We start from the raw sequence: 19138 nt of genomic DNA on the forward strand, positions 1-19138 counted from the left end.
TGCAGGATCTGAGCCGGCAAGAGCAGCTGGGGAATGGAGCCCTGGGCAGGAAGGAGCTCCCAAACTCCTGCTCCTTGAAGCCAGTGGCCATCCAAGGGTGGGGCCCAGCCATGGCCCAGCCCCACTGCACAGGGATGGCCATTGTCCAGCTCTGCTCTGCCCAGCCCCAGGTGGCAGCCAGCACCTGAGGGTCCCCTCTGCCCCTTTGGCTTTGATTCTGACAGCTTTAGAGCTGCTGCAAAGGTGAGAATCCTGTGGATGGAAACAGTCCTGGCCTGTGGTTTGGTCAGCTCTGCAAGAAGCACAAAACCCAAAGGGAGCCCAAGCAGTGGCTCTGTGAGGGCCTCTGATGGTTTTCAGAGCAGGACTGGCTGGAAACACCCCCTGCAAGGGCAGCTGAGAGGGAGCCAGTCCGGAAATGCAGCAGTTAATAATTTTGTGCCTATGCCCAAGGGACTGAGAAAACCACAAAACTACTGCAAAGACCACAACAATCTGCTCATCAACCTGACTGAAACGCTTTTTCTTGAAGAAAAGCGGCAGACTTCTGGAACCTCATGGAAAAAATATTTGGGTTCACTCTGTGGCCCCAAAATAAGAGGGAAAAGTGTGGAAATATTGAGCAGGGGCTGCACATGATGGACTGGGGAACAAGGGTTTCACAGCAGGAGAAGGGAGTGCCAAGGCAGGGGAATTCAGGGCAGACTGGAGTGGATTTACCAGGGAATCAAACCCTGAGGCACACATGGGCATTTCCACAGATTCCTGTGCACTGTTCCAAGGATGGACAGAGCTTCCTCCCTTCCTCCATGGGAAGTCAATCAAGTTTCAGCGTGAGAATAAGCAAAATGGGGAGAGTTCCTAAAAATGGCCCAAGTAAAGGCTTCTTTAGGGGCTGGGTTGCTTTCCAGCAGGCAGGGAACAATCCCAGGGAGCTGTTGGACACTCAGGGAGATTCCACATTCTCTGTTATCCACAAGCAAATGATGCTGTGGGATGCACCAATGGACTGCTAAAAGGAACGTAAAAGTCTAATTTCATTGGGATTTGTTTGTGTTTTTATTGTGAGGAACTTCTTGAGAAAGGAATGGATTCTATAAAGGAGAGCAATTTATACCTTGTCAGTTTGGTTTTCACTGAGTTTGTTCTTTTTTGGGATAATAATGGTGTGGGAAAGATTTTTGCTTTTATTCTATGGATGTATAATTTTGTCTGAAGCAATTGGACATCAAGTGTTGCCTGGGATTGCTGAGCCAGGAAATTGGAGGGACCCAGGAGTGTGTGGGGCCAGGGGCAAAGAGAGTCCCAGGAAAGCCCTGGGGTGCCTCAGGGTGGGGGCTGTGCTGGGCTCTGGGTCACCCCAAAAATCTGAGGCAACCAGGGAATGAGTTGAGACCCCTGTGCCTGCCCAGCCACTGCCCACCCCTGGCACCCCCATTCCCCTGGGAACCCAACCATGGGAACCCCATTGCATTGGTCTCTCCTCCCTGGGTACCCCCATCCCAGGACTGCCAGTGCCCATCACCACCATTGCCTTGATCCCATCCCATGGGCTGCTTCTTCCCCCAGAACCCCTATTCCCAAGGGTCCCCTTTTTCCCGTTGCACCCCCAACCCTGGCACCCACATGCCATGACCCCAAATCTCTGGGGACCATGTTCAGGGGATCTCTGAATGTCCCCAGGCATGAAGACCCCAATTCCCCTGGAACCCCATTCTCCTGGACACCCATCCTTGGTTCCCCACATCCCCTGAGCCCCCCACTCCTGGAAACACCATCCCCCACCATGTCCCCAGACTATGCAGCCTTGTCCCCAGCTTGTCCTCGGCTTGTGGCCACCCTGCCCCCACCAAGGGCCACCTACACATGGGGACGGATGTGACCTCGCTTCCTTCCCCTTCATCCGAAGAGCCGCCAGCCAGGGGAGCGGTGGCCACAGCAGCAAGGGACAGCCAGTTCACAAGGCTGGGGACACCGTGATGGCCGGGAAGGTGACGCTGCTCCTGTGGGGTGAGTGCCCCGGGCACGGGCCTGACACCCCGGGGATGGGGAGGGGAGAGGGCACAGGGGGGCTGTGGGGTCCCCTGAGGTCCCCAATGCCAGAGTCCATGGACCCCAGTTTGGGGTGGCTGTGGGGACAGGAAAAGGGAACAGGAACAGGGAGCAGGAAGCGTGGAACAGGGATTTGGGGAAAGGGACAGGGGGATAGAGATGTGGGGACAAGGATGTGGCAGAAGGAACCTTGGGGCTGGGGCAGCTGTGGGAACAAGGACAGGGACACAGGGTTGCAAGGACAGGGACAAGGGGTCAAGCCCCATGCTGATGGACCATGGGGACAGGTGCCATCGGAATGGGACCATGGGTACAGAACCATGGGGATGTGGCTGTGGGGCTGGCAGGGGTGACCTGTGCCAGTACAGTGTCCCCATGCCTAAGCAAGAGTTGGCTGCTGTGTCCCTGTCCTTCTGTGCCACACTAATGCCCCCACTGAGACCTATTGGGGAAAACCCCATGCCCTGTGCTCCTGTGTAGCTGTTCCTGCAGTGCCACCCCCACCCAGCCCTGTCCCTTCTCCCTTCCAGCCCAGACCCTCAGCCTCGCTGGTGAGTCCTCGGAGGATGCCATGGCCCCACCCTGCTGTCCCCACGCCCATGCTGGCCCTGGCAGGCTGGTGTCCCCTGTCACCCACAGGTGCCCAGACCACCCAGCTCCTGATGGAGCCCCCCTGGAGGCCGGTGGTGCTGTGGGACCGGGTGACACTGACCTGCCAAGGCTTGGGGACTGCCGGTGCCACCACCTGGTACAAGGACAGGCGGCGCTGGTGGCAGCAGGGAAAGGACCACCTCATTGTCACCCTGAGTGGAACCTATGAGTGTGACAGACCTGGCAGTGGGCTCAGCCCCGCTGTGAACATCTCAGAAGGTGAGGGGTGTTTGGTGTCCCCAGGCTGGCACCCGCGGGGACCCCAAAAGCTCTGGGTGGGCTCCGCTCCATGGCTCACCTTTTGTGTGACCCAAGCGTGTCCCCTGCTCTGGGGACATCCCAGAGCATTCCAGTGTGGGTGAACTCGTGTGGGTACTGGGGACACCTAGTGTGCTGGGTGTGATCCAATGGATATATCCCTTTGACATGGGGACCCTTCAGATCGCTGAGATATGATAAGACTTCCCTGTCCCCCAGACTGGCTGGTGCTGCAGGTGCCAGTGCAGGTGCTCTTGGAGGGGGACACAGTGACACTGCGCTGCCGGAGCTGGCGAGACAACCCGATCACCTCAGTGTCCTTCTACCACGAGGACAAGGAACTGGAGGTGTTCCCCAATGGCACTCAGCTGTCCCTGTCCCGTCTGCGGCTGAACCACAGTGGCCGCTACCGCTGCAAGGGCCAGGTGGGAACCTGGGGTTGGAAGGAGTCAGCGCTGGTGACAGTGACAGTTCAGGGTGAGCACCCCAGAGCCCCGCCTCGGCAGTCCCACAGCCCATCCCCAGAGACTCAGGGCCACAAATCCCCCTCGCCTCTCCTGCCCTGATCTCTCCCCTGTGCTGGTGCTGGAGGGTCCCCCTGAGCCCACTCAGGGGTCCCCCCTGACTCTCAGCTGCCTCAGCAACCCCAGCACCCTGCAGCCCCAATCTCCCCTCCTGCACGTGTTCTACTGGGACGGGCAGTGGTGGGGGGCCCACTGGGGTCCCTGCAGCTGCTGGTGCCCGCCGTGGGGGTCTCCCACTCGGGGAATTACAGCTGCCAGGTGCACTCCGAGGGGATGCCGTGTGGAAGAGCAGCGCCCGGCTCTGCCATCACGGTGCACAGTGAGTGTGGGGATGGGCATGGGGAGCCCCCACAGCCTCCTCGGGTCCCCTGCCTGAGTACATCCATGTTCCCCATAACACATTGCTTGTGTCCTTCCTCCACTCCCCTTGTCCTCTCACCCCTCTTTGGTGTGACCCCATCCCCAACATCCCCCACCACACCCATCCCCCATCCCTATCCACCCACACTGGCTGCTAGGCCCTTCCTGTGGCCTCAGCCCTGTCTCTGTCCCCGCAGTGCCCGTGGCCCACGCCACCATCACCCCTGATGTCCTGGAGGTGACACCGCATGACACGGGTACAGGCAGGGACACAGCTGGGGTCACACAGGGTCACCAGAGATTGCAGGATCCCTGGGGTGATGGGTGACCCTGATGTGACCCCCTCTGCTTCTTGCAGTGGCCGCAGGTGTCAGTGGGGCCCTTTTGTTCCTGCTCCTGCTCATGGGTGTCATTGTGGCCTGGCATCGGTGGAACCATGTGGGTGAGTGACAATGGGGGCACAGGGGTCATGGAGAGGGGGGGGAAGGCCCTCAGAGAAGGGGGGCCCTAGGGCTGCACCCACAGCCCCTGACTTGGGCAGGGCTCAGCCCCCAGTGACCATGGCTCAGAGCCCTGGGGAGCTGTTGGAGGGTCCTGCAGGGATGTTGGGGGTTCTATCAGGGGTCCTCCTCCCTGCCAGACTCAGAGTTCTGGGGGCTCAGGGTGTTGGTGCAAGTGTGGTGGGTCAGGGATACTGAGGGGGGAACAGGGATACTGGGAGGGCCCGGGGAGAATTGTGTGTCTGGTGGTGGTTCAGAGACCCTGCGGCCCCTGGGTGTCCAAACTCACCCCTCCAGTTTTCCTTTGCAGATGCCAGGAAGCACCAGGAAAGGTGAGTGCAGCCTCCAGCCATGATACACCTTTTACCCAAACCCCCAGCACCTCCCATCCCCTTCCACACACCCCCTTATTCCCACAGGGCCCCCCAAAACCCCCTAGAACTCCCAGTGGAGGATCCTCAGGCGACGTACATGGAGCTGCAAAGGCAACCGTTGGAACCCAGCGACATCTATGAAAATCTACACCAAAAGTTGTGATGCTCTGTGAAGCGGGAGGCACTGGGTGACACTGGGGGTGCTCCCTCCATGACTCCTGTGATTGCCCATCCTTCCAGGGGAGGTGGTCATGGGTCAGAGGGGAGGCTACACAGGGCACCCTGTGCTCCCCATTTCCTTTCCCAGTACCCCCAAGGGCTTCCCCATCCGTTTGCTGGTTCCTGCAGAGGCTCCCCAGCCCCATCCAAGGGCCCAAGTACTCTCAGGGACTGCCCCATTCTCTCCCCACAGCATTTGCAGTGCACCCAGGGCTTCCCCATTCCCCCTCCCACTACCCCTGTCCCATCCCGCTGTAAATGGGGGAGTTGGGGAGGATTCTTGCTGAAAGGTTTCTAAGGTGAAAATGAAGCACAAACATGGCAATATAATATCTGAGAGCTGTTTACTGATAAAGGAGGATAAACTTTCGTACCGAAGGGGAATAGAAGGGTGTAGAAAGGGAAAAGGATAGAGAGAGAAACACAAGACAGGGACAGTGTTACCACAAGGAGCCCGGGCGCTCTGTGGGCACCAGCTCGGCGGATGGAGTGTGTGTGCTGCAAGCCAGGGCGAGCCCACATGGCTTTTGTGAGTGGCTGGGCGTGATTTCCAAGGACGGCACCTGCGTGTCTCTGGCATGGGTGAGCGATGGCTGCAGGCTGGCTGCTGCGGGCTGGCTGCGGGCTGGTGCTGCGGCACTGGGGACTCTGGGCTGGCTGCTGTGGGCTGGGGCTGCGGGGGCAGGTGCAGCAGGCTCGGTGCTGTGGGCAGCATGGGAAACACGGCAGAGGTGGCAGGTGGGTGCAGGCAGCATCCGCTCCATCGGGGAAAGCAATGAAGGAATGCCCAGGACGAGCAGGAATGAGCTGCCTCAGGGAAGCAGCGAAGCAGGGAAGAACGGGTGCGGATAGGGAAGAAGAACCACCGGGAGGAAAAGATGGGGGTGGGGAAGTATCGGTGATATTTTTGCCCTGCGACTGGGAGGAATGATGTATCAGACTCCATCTTTTGAGGAGGCTAATTAATTACTTTTTAATACCGTATTATTCTATATTTTATTACATCTAAACTGAATCTGCCAAGCACTCAACTGCACTCCACTGCACACAATCTCATGACTGTCAGCCAACAGTCCTGACACACACAGACCTGGATTCAATCGGTCAGTGAATCAAAACTCTCATACCAGAATCCAATTACCAATTCCCTTCAGGTAAACAATTTTCCACAATGCATTCCATGTGTGAAAAACACAGGAGCAGTAAATGAGATAAGAACTGTTTGGATCCTTCTTTGCTTCTCTCACTGTTTCTCCCAGGTTCAGAGAATGTCAATCCCACAGGGGAGGAGGGCCAAACTGACCCTCCAAGCGAGACCATGATCCTCCATGAAACCCAAAGCAAACGCTCCTGTTGTGTCACAGTTGGCTGCCTTCATTTACAAAGGCTCCTCCCACAGCCTGATTTCCCAGCCATTTTTCCCAGACGTTTTTCCTGGGAATCTGTCCCACCAGCCAGTGGGTGTCACTCACAGCCCGATCACTGAAGCTTTCTCTCCCCTGATTCTCTGTTGCGTGAAGCCTCGCCAGGGACAGGGTTCCCAGCTCATGTACAACCAACAGAGTCATTTTTCACCTCATGTGTAGCATATGTTGAAACATAAATCAAAGTCAGATTTGTTCCTCTTAACCCCCATGTGTTTAGCTCTGCAATCCCCCTCCCAGTGCTTCCACTAAGGTGGCTTACTGGTGCCCATTCCAGTTCCAAGGGGGCACAGGAGCTGGTTCCCTAATCCTGGGACAAAAATGCAGCTCTTTGGTTAAACTGGACGAAATTGTGTTTCTTTCTTCAGCTCTGTCAAGGAAGCTGAACAAAGTGGGAGCCTCCCTTGGAATGGAAAATATGACCTCCTCCTCTCTGAACTATTATAACTTTGAAATTACCGGTCTTTTAGGCAAAAATGTGAGGACAGGAATAGCATGTTTAAATGTTTACTAATATGTATTGTGAGAAACAAGTTAATGGAAGTTGACTTTTACTGGATATTATATGAATTGATATTACATTATTGATTATACTGTTGATTATATATTGCGATGTTGTTCAGATAGTGAAAAGTATTGTGGAGTGGCTGATGTTTTTGTTGTGGCCATCAAAGGTTGTGGCCCAGTGTCATGGTTTGAGCCTGGCACAGAGCCAGTGCCCCCATGAAAATGCCTCACCCTGGTGTCTGCTGTGAGATGTGACCAGGAATAAGCAAAACAGGCTCCAACTTAAACATAAATAACACTTTATTACCTAAAACTACAGGGAAAAAATAGGAAAGACTATAAGGAAAAGAAAAAAAAAAATTGAAAGCCTTACAAAAACCACTTTTCCTCCTCCCCACTCCCTAACTTTCCCAATCCAATACATTCTCTCAAAAATACCAACTGCTCAGCCTTGGCCCCACACGTTAGTATACTCAAACTGCAGTTCATGGAGAGGAAAAGGAGTCCTTCTTGTTCCATAGGCTTTTCCTGGAAACAGTGAAATCCCGGATGCTTCTTTGTCACTTTGGCACCGCCCGGAAAGTCCATTTGCCGCTTGTGACATGTTCCTTCCATGCTCAGTGCTCTCACCACTGAGACATGGCCAGAGCTGCTTTTAGGGTGGTCTTTCAAGGATGCCTTGTCTCACTCCAAAAAGGCACAGTCTCTGCTTTTGGGACAACTGTCCCCCCCATATATTTCCAACCCCCTGGGGCCGGGGGGTCCTCACAAATGAACCCTCCTGGTTTTGAGGCACTGCCTCCCCCTAAATGCAGTCTGTGTCACAGGAACAACTGAGTCCATGGCTACAAGAAAACGTCCAGCCCAAAGGCCACTCCAAATCATCTCTCCCCATCCAATCATCTCCACAAACTCCGGGCCAAGGTCCTTATCTCATATCATCTCTCATCTCCCTTCTTATTCAGCTTCGAGGAGGATTAGCATTTTCGCAAGGCCCCAATCATGCAGGAAAGGGTTAAAAGTTTTCAGTCTCTGTCTGTCCTGGGAGGAGATGATACTCCCACACGTGCTGCTGCTGCGGCCGGCCGGGCTCTCTCTCTCTCCCCCCTTCTCCTCCTGGCTGGCTGCCATCACATTCGGTGCCGCCGGCTCTCTCTCTCCGGGGGGGGGGGGGGGGGAAGGGGAGCTGGCTGCTCTCCTGGGGGGGGGGGGGGAAGGGGAGCTGGCTGCTCTCCTGGGGGGGGGGGGGGGGAAGGGGAGCTGGCTGCCCGATGTCTCTTGGGGCTCCCCCACCCTTCCATCCTTGGAGCCCCCCCCGAAGCCCCCTCAAGCCCATCACTGTCCAGGCCCAGGCCTCACCGCATGGCTGGCCCCTCCCCCGCCCAGCAGCAGCGGGCCGGGCGAGGGAGAGAGGTCTGGACTCCTCGGCCGCGATGTCCAAAAAGAGGAAATGCCAGGGCAGTGCCCTGCTTTTAACCCCTGTGTATTCTCGGAGGTGTGTCCAAACCCCACTGGCCACACCGGACGCCAGTCTCAAACCCAAAACCTTCATTGGTTTGACCACAGCTTCCCAAAATTCCCAACTTCTTCCTGGTCAAACCATGACACTCCACCCTTCACCTCCGAGAATACACTTTCTAAAATTATCAACAGAACTACAAAACACTTCTACACAATAATACCTCAGATTCACTATGACTATCTATCTACCTTAACTTAGTACATGCTTTCCTTATTCTTCTTGGTCTCATCTCACAGCTTTACCTCATCATTCTCCCGTGATTCGATTTCCCGGTCCAGGGAACCAAAAAATGTCATGGTTTGAGCCTGGCACAGAGCCAGTGCCCCCATGAAAATGCCTCACCCTGGTGTCTGCTGTGAGATGTGACCAGGAATAAGCAAAACAGGCTCCAACTTAAACATAAATAACACTTTATTACCTAAAACTACAGGGAAAAAATAGGAAAGACTATAAGGAAAAGAAAAAAAAAAATTGAAAGCCTTACAAAAACCACTTTTCCTCCTCCCCACTCCCTAACTTTCCCAATCCAATACATTCTCTCAAAAATACCAACTGCTCAGCCTTGGCCCCACACGTTAGTATACTCAAACTGCAGTTCATGGAGAGGAAAAGGAGTCCTTCTTGTTCCATAGGCTTTTCCTGGAAACAGTGAAATCCCGGATGCTTCTTTGTCACTTTGGCACCGCCCGGAAAGTCCATTTGCCGCTTGTGACATGTTCCTTCCATGCTCAGTGCTCTCACCACTGAGACATGGCCAGAGCTGCTTTTAGGGTGGTCTTTCAAGGATGCCTTGTCTCACTCCAAAAAGGCACAGTCTCTGCTTTTGGGACAACTGTCCCCCCCATATATTTCCAACCCCCTGGGGCCGGGGGGTCCTCACAAATGAACCCTCCTGGTTTTGAGGCACTGCCTCCCCCTAAATGCAGTCTGTGTCACAGGAACAACTGAGTCCATGGCTACAAGAAAACGTCCAGCCCAAAGGCCACTCCAAATCATCTCTCCCCATCCAATCATCTCCACAAACTCCGGGCCAAGGTCCTTATCTCATATCATCTCTCATCTCCCTTCTTATTCAGCTTCGAGGAGGATTAGCATTTTCGCAAGGCCCCAATCATGCAGGAAAGGGTTAAAAGTTTTCAGTCTCTGTCTGTCCTGGGAGGAGATGATACTCCCACACGTGCTGCTGCTGCGGCCGGCCGGGCTCTCTCTCTCTCCCCCCTTCTCCTCCTGGCTGGCTGCCATCACATTCGGTGCCGCCGGCTCTCTCTCTCCGGGGGGGGGGGGGGGGAAGGGGAGCTGGCTGCTCTCCTGGGGGGGGGGGGGGGAAGGGGAGCTGGCTGCTCTCCTGGGGGGGGGGGGGGGGGAAGGGGAGCTGGCTGCCCGATGTCTCTTGGGGCTCCCCCACCCTTCCATCCTTGGAGCCCCCCCCGAAGCCCCCTCAAGCCCATCACTGTCCAGGCCCAGGCCTCACCGCATGGCTGGCCCCTCCCCCGCCCAGCAGCAGCGGGCCGGGCGAGGGAGAGAGGTCTGGACTCCTCGGCCGCGATGTCCAAAAAGAGGAAATGCCAGGGCAGTGCCCTGCTTTTAACCCCTGTGTATTCTCGGAGGTGTGTCCAAACCCCACTGGCCACACCGGACGCCAGTCTCAAACCCAAAACCTTCATTGGTTTGACCACAGCTTCCCAAAATTCCCAACTTCTTCCTGGTCAAACCATGACACCCAGCCATGGCCCAGCCCCACTGCACAGGGATGGCCATTGCCCAGCTCCGCTCTGCCCAGCCCCAGGGGGCAGCCAGCACCTGAGGGTCCCCCCTGCCCCCTTGGCTTTGATTCTGGCAGCTTTAGAGCTGCTGCAGAGGTGAGAATTCTGTGGGTGGAAACAGGCCTGGCTGTGGTTTGCTCAGCCCTGCAAGAAGCACAAACCCCAAAGGGAGCCCAAGCAGTGGCTCTGTGAGGGCCTTTGATGGTTGTCAGAGCAGGGCTGGCTGGAAACACCCCTGCAGGGGCAGCTGAGAGGGAACCAGTCCAGAAATGCAGAAATTGATCATTTTGTCCCTTGCAGCAAGGGTCTGAGATAGCCCCAAAAACCTTGCATATCCCACAACAATCTGCTCAACAACCAGACCAGTTGCCTCCTCCTGCCTGCCTCAAACCTGCAGCCGTTTAGAATGGCCTGGGAAGGGTGTTTGGCTTTTGGCTGTCACTGCCAGACAGGAGGGAAAACTGTGGAAATATTGAGCTGTGGCTCTGCCCCACAGGTATGGCGGGGCTGTGGGGAGTGATCCTGTGTGGATTCCAGGTTTCCCCAAAGCTGCTCCATCCCTGCCCTCCTCACCTCAGTAAAAGGCTGAGGGTTTGCAGGAATTGTGGCATAAAGACACCACAGGGGCTGCTGTGGACCCGAGACCAGCCTGGGGACAGGCGCTGCCTTCCTTCCATTCCGGATCATGGAGAGTGGTTGCAGGTGTTGCACAGGGTGTGTGCCATGCCCCGGGACACTGCTACGCTGCCAGTGGGCACTGGGATCCAACCTGCTGCCTTGGTGGCTTCTGCCCGCTGCCAGTGGTGGTGCCGGGACCAATTGATGCCCGTGAGTTTGCAAAAGGAGCGATTTCCTCTCCTCCCTCCCATCTGAGGCCGCCATGGCCCCTGAGGGGATGGAGCTGGAGCGGGGAGCCCCCTGCTGGCCGGGAGTGCTCTCTGCAGCGCCCCCTTCTGGCCGAGGTTATAACTGCCACAAAAACCAACAGTGATGAGCGGGAGGGAAAGTTCTGGGTTTGTGTTGTTTGTTCTGTTCTAGTTTATAAATTTCCTAGTAAAGAGCTGTTACTCCTTTTTCTACACTTTGGCCTGGAAGCCCCATCATTTTTGAAATTAATAAAAGTTTTAGCATTGGGTCTTCTTTTCATTCCAGAACATTTCCCACTTTCCTTGGGAGACATTTCTCATTTAAATGAGTTGCCAGCTCCTGGGATGAGACAGACATCCCAAGAAAGACAGGGTCAGGCACTTGGCAACCTCATGCTCTACCTTTTAAGCCAGTTTGGCTAACAAGGGCCCTCTCCCCAACTGGCACTTCTGGTCACCCGGCCACTCAGGAGCTGGCTTTGGCAGAGCCTCACACTGTCCCCAGTGTGCCATGGCTGACAGTCTGATGGACAGACGGGGCCCAGTCTCGCCAAAAGCAAAGTCTGACCCATCCCTGCCACACACAGATGTTCCACAATGTCTCCAGACATCAAACTTTTCTTGTCTCTGACATCCCACGCTGTGCCATGGCCGGATCCTGACCTGCTCTGAAGAAGGGGGAGGCTCTGGAACCCCCACAGAGCATTTGTTACATCCTCGTGGGGGCAACAGGGCAGAGGAGGAATTTGGGACAGGGCACAAGAGAATCCAGAGCCCCCTAAAGGCCGCTTTGGCCATCAGAGCAAGGAAGTTGCAAGTTGCAGGTTCCTCTGGTGGAGGAATTGTGGAGGGGAGATTGTCCAGGGTTTGTTCCTTTTGGGGACTTCCCCAGGAAATTGATCTTTTTGTGAAAATTTGGAATCTGATCCTTGTTGCTGTAGCTTTTGGTTTTATTCTCTCTCGTTGCTGTTGCAGGAAATTGTTCTTCTCTCAGCCCTTTGGGATCTTTGTGCCTCCACAGGGAGGGGCAGTTTTTAGTGGGAGCACACACACAAGTGGGTGCCCATGGGTGGGGACACCCAGTGCATCCCAGTTGCCTCCAGTGTCACAGCACAACCTCATTGATGTCACTGGGATTTCTTGGTCGCCCTTGGGGTCCCTGCAGCTCCACGTAGGCAAACCAGGGTTACTGGTGGTCGGTGATGCCTGAGGGCCCTGCAGGACAGAATGGTTGGGGGGACCAAAGGGGAAGGGGTGACACCACTGTCACTGTCCCCCCAATCCACAGTACTCACACTGCACATGTTTGGTGCTCACAACGTGGGTGTACACAACCTCTCCCTCCTCTGGGTGGGCCGGGGGATCAGGGCGGGCCCTGTGGGGAAAAAGACAATGTGTGGAAGGCGATGGAGACTTGTGTCATGTGGGAAAAACTCATGGTTGAAGAACCCCACTCACCTTTCATGCTGCTTTCTGGCAGCTGCAAAGGAAAGAGGGGAGGGGTGACTGTGGGGTCCCAGGGCCCTACCCCTCTCAAGATTCCTGAACCCCTATGGGACCCTCAATTCCTCTCAGCACCCCCAAGCATCTCTAAAGCCCCCCAGAATTCATGAGTCGCCCCAGTGCCCTGGGCCAACTCAGCCTCAAGAATTCAAAGCCCAGCAGGGACAGACACGCTCCAAACATCCCCACAGCCTCTGAAAGAACCCCCAACATCCTTGCAGGACCCTCCAGCACCTCCCCAAACCCCACTGGACCCCCAGGGAAAGTGACAATTCTGGGGCTATGGGTGCTGCCCTATCATGCCCACACTCTGGGGACCTCTACAGCTCCCTAGGACCCCCTCTCCCCCCATTGTCACCCACCCACACGGTGCCACCGGTGCCAGGCCACAATGACACCCACGAGCAGCAGCAGGAAGAAAAGGGCCCAACCGACACCTGCGGCCACTGCAAGAAACAGAGGGGAACACATCAGGATCACCCAGAACCGCAAGGGTCCTTCGACCCCGAATGACCCTGTGTGACCTTACCTGTGTCCCTGATCACCCACGGTGTCACCAACAGGGCCACTTCTTGGCTGAGTGCCCGGAACACTCGGTGCCCATCATGTCCCAGCTGGTTGGTGGCCATGCACTGGTAGGTGCCCGAATGTCCCACATCGACTGCCCTGAGCTCCAGGAGGGGACCCCGGGCCACCTCCTGCCCGTTGTGCAGCCAGGTGAAGGTGACAGGGGCTGAGCCCACCTGAACCAAGCAGCGCAGGGTCACGGGGTCACCTGCACGCACCTGGTGTGATAGGGCACCAAGGGTGATGATGGCATTGGCCACGGGCACTGTGGGGACAGAGACTGGGCTGAGAGCACAGGGAGGGGCCGGCAGCTGGTTTGGGGGGATAGGGACAAGGGGGGTGGGTGTGATGGGGGATGTTGTGGATGGGGTCACACCACAGAGGGGTGAGGGGACACAGGGCAGAGACGGGGGACACAAGCATGGTGTACGGGGGACATGGAGATGCCCAGGAAAGGAGACTAGAGGAGGCTGTGAGGGCTCCCCGTGCCCATCACCGCACTCACTGCGCACCGTGACGGGGAGCCGGGCACTGCCCTTCCGCACGGCCCTCCCCTCGGAGTGCACCTGGCAGCTGTAATTCCCTGAGTGGGAGACACCCACGACGGGCACCAGCAGTTGCGGGGACCCCTGTGGGCCCCCCACCACCCGCTCATCCCGATAGAACACGTGCAGGAGCGGGGCTTGGGGCCGCAGGGGGCTGGGGGTGCTGAAGCAGTTGAGAGTGAGGAGTGACCCCTAGGTGGGCTCAGGGGGGACCCTCCAGCACTGGTCCCCGGACAAACTCAGGGCAGGAGATGGGGGGCTTTGGAAACGGTGACCCCGAATCCCTGGCAAGGCGCTATGGGGCTGTCAGGGTGGCGGCTGTGAGGTGCTCACCATGCACTGTCACTGTCACCGGCACTGACTCTTCCCATCCCTGTGATACCCAGGCCTTGCAGTTGTAGCGGCCACTGTGGTTCAGCTGCAGAGGGGACAGGGACAGCTCGGTCCCATTGTGGACCCCTCTCAGTTCCGTCTCCTCGTGGTAGAACACCAGAGTGGCCGACTTCTCCTGCCTGTACCGGCAGCGCAGTGTCAGCGTTTCCCCCTCCAGCAGTGCCCGCGCCGGCACCTGCAGCACCAGCTGGTCTGGGGGGCAGAGGGGTGCCGTCACATCACAGGGGTCTGGAGGGTCCTGATGTCATCAGGACCCCCATATTGGGTCAAAGCCAGCACACCAGGTTTCCCCAATTTCAACACGAGGGTCCCCCCATAGTGGGATGCTCTGGAATGTCCCCCTGTATAGGGGACAGTCTCTGGTCACACCAGAGAGTGACCCATGGAGTAGAGCTCATCCAGCATCCTCGGGGTCCTCGTGGGTGCCAAGCTGGGGACACAAACCACCCTCACCGTCTGAGACGTTCACGGGCGGGCTGCACCCACTTCCAGGTCTCTCACACATGTAGGTGCCACTCTCAGTGACAGTGAAGTTGTTGCCTCCCTCCTGCCACCAGGGCTGCCCATCCTTGTACCAGGTGGTGTCACCAGCAGTCCCCGAGCCCTGGCAGGTCAGTGTCACCCGGTCCCACAGCACCGCCGGCCTCCAGGGGGGCTCCACCAGGAGCTGGGTGGTCTGGGCACCTGCGAGTGACAGGGGACACCAGCCTGCCAGGGCCATTGCAGGGTTGGGGACAATGTGGTGGGGACCTGGCATCCTCCGAGGACTCACCAGCGAGGCCGAGGATCTGGGCTGGAAGGGAGAAGGGACAGGGCTGGGTCAGGGTCATGGGGACACTGTGGACACCCTATGTTTGCACTGCCAACCTCCACCAGCCCTACAGCACCTGTCCCCATGGTCAAGTCCCATGGTCCTGTGCCCATGATCCCAATTCCAATGGCACCTTTCCCCATGGCCAGGTGACATCTGCATGTTACATGGCCCCATTCCATGTCCCAGTATCCCTGTTCCCCTGTCCCTATCCCCACAGGCCCCAAGCCCCAAGGCTCCTTCTGCCACATCCTTGTCCCCACATCTCTATCCCCCTCTTCCTGTCCCCACATCCCAGTTCCCCTACTTCTGTCCCTAAAGCCACCCTAAATCTCTGGTTACACTGAGCTCCATGCCCTACTCTGCCTCTGCTGCCATTGGTGACCTTAGGGGACCTCACAGTCCCCCTGTGCCCCCTCCCCACCAGTCTCTGCCTCACCAGGGTCCATCCCCAAGGTGTCAGGCCTGTGCCTGGGGCACTCACCCCACAGGAGCAGCGCCACCTTCCCGGCCATCCCGGTGTCCCCAGCCATGTGCACTGGTTGTCACTCGCTGCTGTGGCCACCACTCCCCTGGCTGGCGGCTCTTCGGATGAAGGGGAAGGAAGCGAGGTCACGTCTGTCCCCACATGTAGGTGGCCCTTGGTGGGGGCAGGGTGGCTACAAGCTGGGGACAGGCTGGAGACAAGGCTGCATAATCTGGGGACATGGTGGGGGATGGTGGGACATGGTGGGGACATGATGTTGCCACAATTTGGGTCTAAGGTTGTGTAAGGAGCCAGGGATGAGTGTCCAGGAGAATGGGGTGCCCAGGGATGGGGTCCCAGGTAAATGGGTGTCCCAAGGGTTGGGTAGACTCAGACTTGGGGAGGAAGGTCCCAGAACAATGTGGCCTCCTGGGATTTGTGATCATGAAATGGGGATGCCAGGGAAAGGGGGACCCTGTGAGAATGGTGGTACTGGGGGAATCAAGGTCCCCAAGGGCAGGGGTGTACCAGGGACTGGAATTACTTGGATGGTGTTCCTTGGGGTTGGAGATCCTGGGGAATTGCTGTCCAGGGATGGGGGTCTCAGGGAAGGGGTGGCAGAAGTAAATTGGGTTCCAAGGTTGGGGTCCCAGAGGAATGGGGGTGCCAGGGTTTGGCAGTGCATGGGGGGGCACGAGGGTCACAGCTCCTTCCCTGGGTGCCTCAGATTTTGGGGTGAGGCTAGACCCCACATAATCACCCCTGGGGTGTTCGTTTCCTGGCCAGGCATGGCATGGGGGTCCTGGGTACCTCTGCCTCTGTGTCCTCGCCTGCCCCTGATTTTTCCTCTCTTTATTTCTCTTATTTTCCTTATTCTTACTTTTTGCCATATCCTCTCACTCCCGGTTCCTGGATCAGACATCCTGGGGTGCACCTGAGCAGGGAACGGGTTGGGGGACCCAGGGGAGGGGGGAAATGGGGAGCAGGGGGTGCAGGGAAGGGTGAGGAGGCTTTGGGGGACAGAGCTGCTGGGCTGTGCCTGCTCAACACTTTCACTTTATTTGTCCTGGAGGAGAGGGAAGAGGCTGTTTATGCTGAGGGTCAGATGGGAAAAAGGGGGCATTCTCTGTTTCTAGGGGGGAACATACAGGGGGCTACTGTCCTCCAAGGTCTCTCCTCTGGAGTTCAGCTGGGGGATCCTGTCCCAGGGGTGACACATCCTGGCATGGGGGTCCTGTCCCGGGGGGTGGCAGTTCCAGAAATGTCGCTGCACATTCCTGGCTGTGTGCCCATCCCAGGGTGGCACATCCTGGGGACCCCTGTCAATACAAGGATGGGGCCCAGCCATGGCCGAGCCCCACTGCACAGGGATGGCCATTGCCCAGCCCTGCTCTGGCCAGCCCCAGGGGGCAGCCAGCACCTGAGGGTCCCCCCTGCCCCCTTGGCTTTGATTCAGGCAGCTTTTGAGCTGCTGCAGAGGTGAGAATTCTGTGGTGGAAAAAGGCCTGCCCCCACAGGATGAGCTGAGCTGTGGTTTGCTCAGCCCTGCAAGAAGCACAAAACCCCAAAGAGAGCCTAAGCAGTGTCTCTGTGAGGGCCTTTGATGGTTTTCAGAGCAGAGCTGACTGGAAAAACCCCTGCAGGGGCACGTGAGAGGGAACCAGTCCAGAAATGCAGCAACTGATCATTTGGACCCTGAGGCACACAGGGGCATTTCCACAGATTCTGCACTGTCCCAAGGATGGACAAAGCTTTTCCCCTTCCTACAAAGGAAATCAATCAAGTTTCAGCATGGGAATTAGCAAAATGGGGAGAGTTCCTAAAGATGGCCCAAGAAAAGGCTTCCTTCAGGCCTGGGTTGCTACCCAGCAGGCAGGGAACCATCCCATGGAGCTGTTGAACACTCAGGGAGATTCCCCACTCTGTGTTATCCACAAGCAAACACTGCTGTGGGATGTACCAATGGGCTCCTAAAGAGAACGGAAAACTCTCATTTCATTGTGATTTGTTTGTAGTTTTTTTGTGAGTGACTTATTGGGAAAGCAATTGATTCTATAAAGCAAAGCTTTTATACCTTGCCAGTTGTATTTTCACTGAGTTTTTACATATTGGGAAAATAATGGTGTGGGAAAGATTTTTGGTTTTATTCTATGGCTTTGGTCTGAACCAACTGGTCTTCAAGTGTTGCCTGGGATTGCTGAGGCAGGAAATGGGGGGACCTGACCCAGGGGTGTGTGGGGCAGGGACACAGAGTCTCCCAGGACAGCCCTGGAGTGCTTCAGGGATAGGGCTTTGCTGGGCTCTGAGTCACCCCAAAATCTGAGGCACCCTGGAAAGGAGCTGTGACCCCCATGCCCACACAGCCACTGCCCCTCCCTGGCACCCCCATTCCCATGGGAACCCAACCATGGGTCCCCCATTCCCCTGGGAACCCAACCATGGGACCCCCATTGCCTTGGTCTCTCCTCTTTGGGGACCCCCATCCCAGGACTGCCATTGTCCGCCACCACCATTGCATTGATCCCATCCCATGGGCTGCTTCTTGCCTCAGAACCCCTATTCCCAAGGGTCCCCTTTTTTGCCCTGCACTCCCAACCTTGGGACCCACATTCCATTACCCCAAATCCCTGGGGACCATGTTCCCACAGCACCCCCATCCCTGAATCCCCACAGGCATGGAGACCCCAATTCCCCTTGACCCCCAATCTCCTGGACACCCATCCTTGGTTTTCCACATCCCCTGAGCCCCCTACTCCTGGCAACACCATCCCCACCATGTCCCCAGCCTGTGCCCAGCTTGTGGCCACCCTGCCCCCACCAAGGGCCACCTACACGTGGGGACAGATGTGACCTCGCTTCCTTCCCCTTCATCCGAAGGGCCGCCAGCCAGGGGAGCAGCAGCGAGTGGCAGCCAGTGCACATGGCTGGGGACACTGGGATGGCCGGGAAGGTGGCGCTGCTCCTGTGGGGTGAGTGCCCCGGGCACGAGCCTGACACCCCAGAGGTGGGGAGGAGAGGGGGCTCAGTGGGGCTACGGGGTCCCCAGAGGTCCCCAAAGCCAGTAATGCCAGTCCATGTTACCCACAGTAGACCTTGGTGGGACTGGGGATGTAGGGTGGCTTTGGACACTGGAACAGGAAGAGGGGGCAGGAATTTGGGAATGGGGGTGTGGGGACAGGAATGTGGAGACCGGCACCTTTGGGCTCAGGGAGCTCTGGGGACTGGGGAAGGGAACTGGGATGCAGGGACAGAAGGGGACAAGAATGGTGAGGATGTGGCCATGGGGATGGGATCATGAGCTGGTGGGGGTGACCTGGGCAAGCATGGGCTGTGTCCATGGTGTCCTCCCGCCTGGGATGTCACAGTGTCCCCATGTTCTGCCTCAGCCCAGGGTGGCCTCAGTGTCCCTGTTCCCAAAGTGTCTGTGAAACAAGGATGTGGTGCACGGGTGGCTGTGACACAGACATGTCCCCCTGCCTCACCAAATCTTTTGGGGACCATGCACACTCTCTTTCCCACTAGAACTGCTGTCCCCACAGTCTGGGGACAGCCACCACACCCCGCTTACCCTGGTGCCGCCGTCCCTGCAGTGCCTTACCCCCACGGAGCCCTGTTCCTTTTATTTTCCAACCCAGACCCTTGGTCTCGCTGGTGAGTCCTCGGGGGATGCCATGGCCCCACCCCACTGTCCCCAGCCCCACGCTGGCTCTGGCAGGCTGGTGTCCGCTGTCACCCACAGGTTCCCAGACCACCCAGCTCCTGGCAGTGCTGTGGGACCGGGTGACACTGACCTGCCAGAACTCGGGGGCCACCGGTAGCACCACCTGGTACAT

The 19138-nt window shown here is 57.2% G+C and overlaps 2 protein-coding genes across 2 annotated transcripts; one reads left to right on the forward strand and one right to left on the reverse strand.

The window, feature by feature from the left end:
* Positions 1 to 1979: 1979 nt before the first annotated feature.
* Positions 1980 to 5255, forward strand: LOC141729949 (low affinity immunoglobulin gamma Fc region receptor III-like). Its single transcript, XM_074546607.1, has 7 exons — positions 1980 to 2010; positions 2773 to 2922; positions 3181 to 3438; positions 4043 to 4102; positions 4204 to 4287; positions 4656 to 4677; positions 4765 to 5255. Exons 1-7 carry the CDS (start codon positions 1980 to 1982, stop codon positions 4880 to 4882), a joined length of 723 nt encoding a protein of 240 aa, XP_074402708.1. The 3' UTR covers positions 4883 to 5255.
* A 7226-nt stretch (positions 5256 to 12481) lies between these two features.
* Positions 12482 to 19138, reverse strand: LOC141729950 (Fc receptor-like protein 3). The gene is made up of 7 exons (XM_074546608.1): positions 19097 to 19138; positions 14482 to 14821; positions 13932 to 14220; positions 13596 to 13798; positions 13267 to 13355; positions 12926 to 12969; positions 12482 to 12500 (listed from the first exon to the last, which is right to left on the reverse strand). Exons 1-7 carry the CDS (start codon positions 19136 to 19138, stop codon positions 12482 to 12484), a joined length of 1026 nt encoding a protein of 341 aa, XP_074402709.1.

This window comes from Zonotrichia albicollis, chromosome 8 (genome assembly GCF_047830755.1).
Source record: "Zonotrichia albicollis isolate bZonAlb1 chromosome 8, bZonAlb1.hap1, whole genome shotgun sequence".
In the NCBI taxonomy this organism is placed as follows: Eukaryota; Metazoa; Chordata; class Aves; order Passeriformes; family Passerellidae; genus Zonotrichia; species Zonotrichia albicollis.

Excerpts from the sequence above, each read along its gene's own strand:
- LOC141729950 (XM_074546608.1), bottom strand. The coding sequence starts at position 19,138 with ATGTACCAGGTGGTGCTACCGGTGGCCCCCGAGTTCTGGCAG. Across the intron at positions 14,221-14,481 it reads GCCCGTGAACGTCTCAGACG|ACCAGCTGGTGCTGCAGGTG; the intron begins GTGAGGGTGGTT and ends TCTGCCCCCCAG. Across the intron at positions 12,970-13,266 it reads CCCTGCGCTGCTTGGTTCAG|TGGCCGCAGGTGTCGGTTGG; the intron begins GTGGGCTCAGCC and ends TGTTTCTTGCAG.
- LOC141729949 (XM_074546607.1), top strand. The coding sequence starts at position 1,980 with ATGGCCGGGAAGGTGACGCTGCTCCTGTGGG. Across the intron at positions 4,288-4,655 it reads GCATCGGTGGAACCATGTGG|ATGCCAGGAAGCACCAGGAA; the intron begins GTGAGTGACAAT and ends TTTCCTTTGCAG. Across the intron at positions 4,678-4,764 it reads GCCAGGAAGCACCAGGAAAG|GGCCCCCCAAAACCCCCTAG; the intron begins GTGAGTGCAGCC and ends TTATTCCCACAG.